General features: G+C 44.8%; 1 protein-coding gene across 1 annotated transcript; it reads right to left on the bottom strand.

The window, feature by feature from the left end:
- Positions 1-1,227: 1,227 nt before the first annotated feature.
- Positions 1,228-7,449, bottom strand: LOC125372066 (peritrophin-1-like). Its single transcript, XM_048380982.1, has 5 exons — positions 7,399-7,449; positions 6,281-6,464; positions 3,704-3,750; positions 2,665-2,863; positions 1,228-1,565 (listed from the first exon to the last, which is right to left on the bottom strand). Exons 4-5 carry the CDS (start codon positions 2,817-2,819, stop codon positions 1,340-1,342), a joined length of 381 nt encoding a protein of 126 aa, XP_048236939.1. The 5' UTR covers positions 2,820-2,863; positions 3,704-3,750; positions 6,281-6,464; positions 7,399-7,449; the 3' UTR covers positions 1,228-1,339.
- Positions 7,450-7,943: the final 494 nt, after the last annotated feature.

The following is a 7,943-nucleotide window of genomic DNA, read 5'->3' as shown; positions in this document are numbered from 1 at the left end:
TAATGTCACGTGATACTTTGACCTTGACCTCTGTGGCAATCTCACGAGCAGATGCTCGTGTCATGTATATCATAACGCAAAGGCCTCATGAGAGATTTCCAACTTCCGTAGTGTAAAGATTGCTTCGTAGAATGGGCCCCAGAGGTCAAGGTCAATGTCATGTAGCCCAGATGCTTACAGGGAATCCTGGGAGAAGTTGGTCTAATGCTTGCACACCAGGGTTCAAAATAGACTCCTGCCCGTAGAAACGCGGCAGGTAGATCGGGCTCGTAGTTTCAAAATTTGTATCAGTCCTTGTGGCCTGCAGTAAATTTATGTTTTAATTTATTTGTCACAGTGTGCTGCAGTTTTTTTAAATGAGGGCCTGAAGAGTTTAGTCAGGGTCTGCAGCTTCTGAAGTCTGTAGGTCCTGATGGCAGCCTGGAGTTTATTGTACACCCCTGACCTTAAAGGGCAAGGGTATATAGTTATACCAAACAATTATGTCTCTCTGGCCATCCTTCAGAGGAAATGTTTTGTCTGACTTATAACTTGAAAACTTCTTACGTCGTCTAAGGCGCCGCGATTCGCTGTGCAGAGTTGCGTCCCTTGGGGACGCCAGAAACCTATGATTGTGGGTTCGTATCCCGATTCGCCCCGATTATGTTTCTAGGTTTGTCAGCACCATACCCGTGCTCGTGGGTTTCACCGAAGTGGTAAACGTCTGAGACCTGCATCACTTCGGGCTTTCCTCCCACATTAAGCTGACACGCCGTGATTTAACTGTAATACTGTTAAAAGCGGCGTTAAACCAAACTCACTCACTCACTCATTGAGATATGAATCGAAATTTCGATGTACAAACTAGGAATCCACGTTAAAGCTTTCAAACTTGAGGCACGCATGTTACTTTAGGAAACCAGATCATAACAGATGGCAGCTTCGGTCAATACCGTGTTGTCACGTATAGTGGTACGCATGCATTAGTATAAGGTGGGTACAGTGTGTGAAACCCATTTCTGGTGTCCCCCGCTGTGATATTGCTGGAATATTGCTAAAAGCGGCGTAAAATAAAACTCACTCACTCACTCATTACTATAAGGCTTGAACAATTTAGAAAGGGAGGTAACTCTCATCCCATGTATGGTCGGGGCTAACAAACGCGTGAATACTTCTATGCATTTCTCATCAGATTATACAAGATATACAAGCTACCTGACGTAGCATCATACAAATATGGACAATAACCACAATCTGCTATAATCTATTTTGTTTGGTAGACCATCTACTCAAACATTTCACATACAAAAGCAGTTTCTCACAGATGTAGCACTACATGCACGATCTGAAATGGTAATGATTAACCAATGGCGGTGCAGGTAGAGGACGTCCCTTCACACCTTTTCATGGAGTCGTCCCACACAAGAGTGGCAGCACAGTCCATCACGTACATGAGCCCTCCAGAGCAGGCAACGTACTTGTAGCAGTCGGTGCAGTCCTGGTAGTTGCCGTCGGCAATGTTGCTACAGGTGGCCACGCAGTTTCCGGTTGCGCCGGAAGTACCGGAAGTGCCTGCTGAGTCCGACCTTGAAGTAAGGGGAGATTAAAGTAGATTCTTTGATTGAAGGTGACGGGCGCATTGAATGTCAGTATTTGTGTGCCGTTGTTGCCTCACTCCAATAGACCCGTGAAGATCTGGGTGGAGAATAGGTCTTCAGCAACCATGCATGCCGTAAGAGGCAACTAATGGGATCGGGTGGTCAGACTTACCGACTTGATTGATGCATGTTATCGTATCCCAATTGCGTGGATCGATGCTCATGATGTCAATTACTGGATTGTCTGGTCCAGACGCAATTATTTATGGCCGTCATACAGCTAGAATATTGCTGAGTGCGGCGTTAAAAACAAAAAACAAACAAACTCACTCCAATACTCTAACAATGTCAGAGTGCATGTTACACTATAAGCCTGAAGTGCACCTGACTTAGTAATATTATTGGCCCGTACAGAACCTGAATAGATTGTTTCTCCAGCACACCATTGCTTGTGGCAAGGGGGCGGTCGGGTAGCCTAGTGGTTAAAGCGTTCGCTCGTCACGCCGAAGACCCGGGTTCGATTCCCGACATGGTACAATGTGTGAAGCCCATTTCTGGTGTCCCCCGCCGTGATATTGCTGGAATATTGCTAAAAGCGGCGTAAAACCATACTCCATAAAAAACCATATTGGGCACGTTTGGGGAGTCCGGTTTAAATTGGTCCTTAGTAGCCTTTGCTGGTCTGAGTGGCGACTTAATGCATCAGGGGGCTGTTGAACAAAGCGGTCTTAGTGCTAAGGTGATAGTAACTTCAATACCTTAGCATAGACGTACGACCGGCGAAGTGCTAAGGTTGTTTTGTACAACGGCACCCATGTGGTTAGACTCTGTGACTATATGAACAGAATATCATCACTGGATTGTCTGGTCCAGACTTCATATTTACATACCGTGATCATACTAATGGGATTGTGCGCAGTGCGGCATTAAACAATATACGCACACAGTGCAGTGCTATTGCAACCATATAAGGACGGAGAACACAAAGAAGTCTTTAAACATTAAACAACTAATTGGATTTGAAACAGGAGTAAGGGTGATATTTTTTTTTCGTTTGTTCATTTATAGGGGGCAACCAATCACTTACTGGCAATTGGCTGTGCTTGGTTGATCACAGTCGTCGATGATGTCGTTGTGGTGGAGCCCGGCTGGACACGTTGTAACCTTTTGTCCAGTGGACAGACATTGAATGTATTTGGTGCAGTCGCTGCAGTAGGGGTAGCGCTCGTTGCTGACCATCATACCGACACAGGATTTTAAACAAAATGTCGATGAAGTCGCTAGTGCTGTTGGAGTAAAATGTGAACATGATATCCTCATGTTTTTTTAACCGATGGTTTACACGTGGCTAAGAAGACACTTTGTATAAGGGAGCATGCTTCGCTTGGACTAAATATGACAGTGATGTAAAAAACGTATGCGAGTACCTACACTTAAGCATAACGTGTTAAATGAGTGAGTGAGTGAGTGAGTTTAACGCCTCTTTTAACAGTATTCCAGTTATATCACGGCGTGTCAGCTTAATGTGGGAGGAAAGCCCGAAGTGATGCAGGTCCCAGACGTTTACCACTTCGGTAAAAGCCACGAGCACGGGTATGGTGCTGACAAACCTAGAAACATAATCGGGGCGAACCGGGATTCGAACCCACAATCATAGGTTTCTGGCGTGTCCGAGGGACGCAACTCTGCACAGCGATAACGTTTTAAGTCTTTCATTACACCCAAAAGTTATTTCTGCATATTTCGTCAATTCACAAGTAGCAAATATCAGTGAGTATTTGCTAAATATATAAACAAACAGTCACGATTATCAGCCGAAACAGATTCCATTTGGCGTATAAGGCAAACTAGCGGTAAACATTTTATGAATTGATCCCTGAAAATCAGTGATGACACCAGGTGTTCGCGAATATGAAATATATAAACAAACAGTCACGATTATCAGCCGAAACAATTTGCATTTGGCGTATAAGGCAAAATAGCGGTAAACATTTTATGAATTGACCCCTGAAAATCAGTGATGACACCAGGTGTTCGCGAAAAGGAAAAGCATATCCAGCCCTACCGGTAACACGCGCCAGACAGGTATATAACTAAGGTAGAGTTTGTGTGTTAGCAGTACAAACCTGGTTTTGTTGTCGCTGATGTTGCTGCAGTTGTAGGCGAGGTTATTCTGCAACAAAACTTGATTTTGTAATTATAGTCTTTATAACACCCGCTTCTTTCATATTGCTGTAACCGCCTCCGTGGTCAAGTGGTAGAGCGTCCGCCCAGAGAGCGGAAAGTCCTGGGTTCCATCCCCGACCGCGTCATACCAAAAGACGTTAAAAGATGGTACTTGTTGTTACCCTGTCTGGCGCTCGGCATTAAGGGGCTAAAACAAGGACTGGTCGGCTCGGAGTCAGTATACTGTGTCTGAGTGGGGTATTCATGTTAGCACTATAAATCGGCATCAGTCCGGACTAGTACAAGCAGCAACACAAACACACACACGTACATGCACGTCGCTATATAAGTGCAATAATGTTGGACGCGACGTTAGACCCCATTTCACCTCATCTCACCTCACCTCACCTCACCTCACCTCACCCCATATTGCTGTAATTCACGCGTCATAACATATTAATTACAGTGTTATGAAAGAATCGGGTGTTCTGTTACCTCTTTTGAATAGTTTATGAGCGATAACTTCATAGCTAAAATTATTCATGTATTTCCTGTATTTACCAAATCTGTTTGTCCTTTGAAGTCAGTATAGTTTCTGTCATAAGAGGCGACTGTGCTTGCCGTAAGAGACGACTAACGGGATCGTGTGGTTAGACTCGCTGACTTGATTGATGCATGTCATCGTATCCCATTTGCGTAGATCGATGATCATGATATCACTCACTGGATTGTCGGGTCCAGACTCGAATATTTACAGACAACCGTCATATAGCTGGAATATTGCTGAGTGCGGCATTAAACAACAATCAAACAGTACAATGTCATGTTTTGACTCCTTGTTGACCTTTGTTGCAAAGGAGGAAAATGTTTTCGAATTTGTTTTAACATTATTTTATCCCTGGTTTTCATCCACAATTCCTTGAGCTCGCAAGCGCCGACTTTCATACAGTTCCCCCTCACTCAATGAAGGCTCACACTCCGATGAGGTTTGTCCATGAACATTTTAGAACCTCGTCTGTGTATACCCGGAGGATATTTGTGGATTCGTTTCGTGAGACAGACACAGGTTGCTGTGGACCAGGGCCCACTTGCACAAAACGATCTTAGCGCTAAGCCTATGTTAAAGTATGGGAGTTAAGATCATCTTAGCGCTAAGATCGCTTTGTGCAAGTGGGCCCTGATCTAAGCTGGAATATCCACGAGGATTAAGTTGAGTTGAGAGAGAGATCTTACGCTAGAAGACCATTCTATTCGCTTTTAGAAATACTGATCCTTTGTGGTGATTGCTGCGCCCACTTGCACAAAGCGATCTTAGTGCTAAGATGATCGTAACTCCCATACTTTAACAAAGGCTTATGATAGTCTTAGCGCTAAGATCGCTTTGTGCAAGTGGGCCCAGGTGAGATTTATGGTTATCGACAAAATGAGGTGAGGTGAAATTGGGTTTCACGTCGCGTCCAAGATTATTGAATTTTGCACGTGTGTTTGTGCCTGCTTCTACTAGTCCGGACTGATGTCGATTTATAGTGCAAGCTCACTGAGATACCATGCCGCAGTTTAACATGAATACCCCACTCAGACACAGTATACTGACTCCGAGCCGACCAGTCCTTGTTTTTGCCCCTTAATGCCGAGCGCCAGACAGGGTAACAACAAGTACCATCTTTTGACGTCTTTTGACCAGTAGACGCGGCCGGGGATCGAACCCCGGACCTTCCGCTCTCCGGGCGGACGCTCTACCACTAGACCACGGAGGCGGCTCGGCGGCTAAATGGATCGGACGATAAGGCTCTGTAACCGGCTTGTTTGATTACAGACCATATTAATATTAGCTTTGTCATTCGAACATTTACAAGCTGACCCCCCATCCATAAAGCCACCTGATCCGTGAAGATCCGGGGTAGAATAGGTCTTCAGCAACCCATGCTTGCCGTAAAAGGCGACTAAGCTTGTCGTAAGAGGCGACTAACGGGATCGGGTGGTCAGACTCGCTGACTTGGTTGATGCATGTCATCGTATCTCAATTGTGTGGACCCGTGAAGATCCGGGGTAGATTACGTCTTCAGCAACCCATGCTTGCCGTCAAAGGCGACTAAGCTTGTCGTGAGAGGCGACTGACGGGATCGGGTGGTCAGGCTCGCTGACTTGGTTGATGCATGTCATCGTATCCTAATTGCGTGGATCGATGCTCATGATATCAATCACAGGATTGTCTGGTCCATACTCGATTATTTACAGACCGCCGTCATATAGCTGGAATATTGCTGAGTGCGGCGTAAAACAACAACCTTCCAACCATAAAACCACCTGGTATAAGTTATAACACCGACTCCTATATTTCTTTTGTTGTGACACACGGGGGCGGTGGGGTAGCCTTGTGGTTAAAGCGTTCGCTCGTCACGCTGAAGACGCAGGTTTAATTCCACACATGGTTACATTGTTTGAGGCCCATTTCCGGTGTCCCCCGCCGTTATACTGCTGGAATACTGCTAAAAGCGGCGTAAAATAATACTCACTATGTGCACCATGTGACTCACGTGCAAGCGGCGTTAGAGACTGTGTCACAGTCGTCTTTGGCATCGTTGTGGTGTAAACCTGACGGGCATGTCGTCACTTTTATCCCCGTCGCAAGACACTGGACATACTTGCTGCAGCTTGTGCAGTGGGGGTAACGTTCGTTGCCAACAGGACGTCCCAAACACGAAGACACACAGAAGGGACCTACAACATGAAATGGCGATTTATCTCACTCAGCAGTAACATACTGCAACATCTTTGCGATCTGAAAAAACAAACAAATATATGCTTGGCAAATCTAGGGTTGAAAGGATCAACAGGTGTCATAGTTTTTGGATACGACGTCACTCAAACAAAACAAACAGCATTTGGCATTTCACTACAAAATATATTGCTTCTAAAAACGCCCGAGAGATCTTGATCTTGATAAATTGTTTATTCATATTTTGATGATATTTGGAGTTGGACGATATTTGTTGATTATAATATAATGGTTGATAACCAAACCCTCATTTTATAGCTTCTAATTTATTACGTCATTGATGCAGTTAAAGCGTTAAGTTGGTAATGAGAGCTTGCACTAACATCATGATCTGAAAGATATTTGTTTGTTGCTAAACGCGCACTCAGCAATATTCAAGCTATATGTATGATAGCGGTCTGTAAATACTCGAATCTGGACCAGAAAAGCCACTGACTGATACTTGGTGCAACGTTCCACGCCATCGGGGTTCGATGATACACATTCAACCAGGTCAACGAGTCTGACCACGTACACCCGATCTATTAAGTCGCATCGTACGACTAGCATAGGGTGCTGAGTGACCAGACCCGTGAAGACCCGGGGTAGAACAGGTCTTCAACAACCAATGCTTGCCGTAAAAGGCGACTCTGCTTGTCAAAAGAGGCGACTAACGGGATCGGGTGGTCAGGCTCTCTGACTTGGTTGATGTATGCCATTGCAACCCAATTGCGTATATCGATGCGCATGAAGTCAATCACTGGATTGTCCGGTCCAAACTCGATTATTTACAGACCGCCATCTTATAGCTGAATGAGGCCTTAAACAACAAACAAGCAAACAAACAAACAAACCTTTCAAGGTAAGATTGAAGGTGAAACAAATTCGAAGTATTACCCGAAGTCGTTGTCGTAGATGTTGTAGTTGTTGTCGTCGATGTTGTAGTTGTCGTTGATGTAGTAGTTGTCGTTGTGGTCCTTCAAAAAAAAAGGTTGAAGAGTAATGAATGCAGGACATTAGTAATGGTCTTCACTTCACTTATGGCCTACGTTTATATATTCCAGCTATATGACGGCGGTCGGTAAATAATCGATTGTGGACCAAACAATCCAGTGATGGATATCATAAAACAAGAAGCGACTAACGGGATCAGGTGGTCAGGCTCGCTGACTTGGTTGATGCATGTCATCGTATCCCAATCGCGTGGATCGATGCTCATGATGTCAATCACTGGACTGTCTGGACCAGACTCGATTATTTACAGACCGCCGCCGTTTTGCTGGAACATTGCTGAGTGCGGCGTTAAACAACAAACAAACAAAACACAGCGAATATAGGTATTGGGTTCCTAGACAGGAGTTCTAACCAGTCATTGCCTACGCCGGAGTGAATCTACTATTCAGGGTAGTTCAGTGATCATTTGAAGAAAACTGGCCCGATAC

The sequence above is a fragment of the Haliotis rufescens genome, unplaced genomic scaffold, assembly GCF_023055435.1.
Source record: "Haliotis rufescens isolate VD_foot unplaced genomic scaffold, xgHalRufe1.0.p SCAF_34, whole genome shotgun sequence".
NCBI classification, from domain to species: domain Eukaryota; kingdom Metazoa; phylum Mollusca; class Gastropoda; order Lepetellida; family Haliotidae; genus Haliotis; species Haliotis rufescens.
Note: the sequence above shows the minus strand (reverse complement) of the source record. Positions and strands in the feature narration are given on the sequence as shown.

What these genes read in the sequence shown, in the direction of transcription:
- LOC125372066 (XM_048380982.1), bottom strand. Translation starts at nt 2,819, where the DNA reads ATGATGGTCAGCAACGAGCGCTACCCCTACTGCAGCGACTGCACCAAA. An exon ending in CCAAGCACAGCCAATTGCCA is followed by an intron (nt 1,566 to 2,664) that starts GTAAGTGATTGG and finishes CCTTACTTCAAG; the next exon opens with GTCGGACTCAGCAGGCACTT.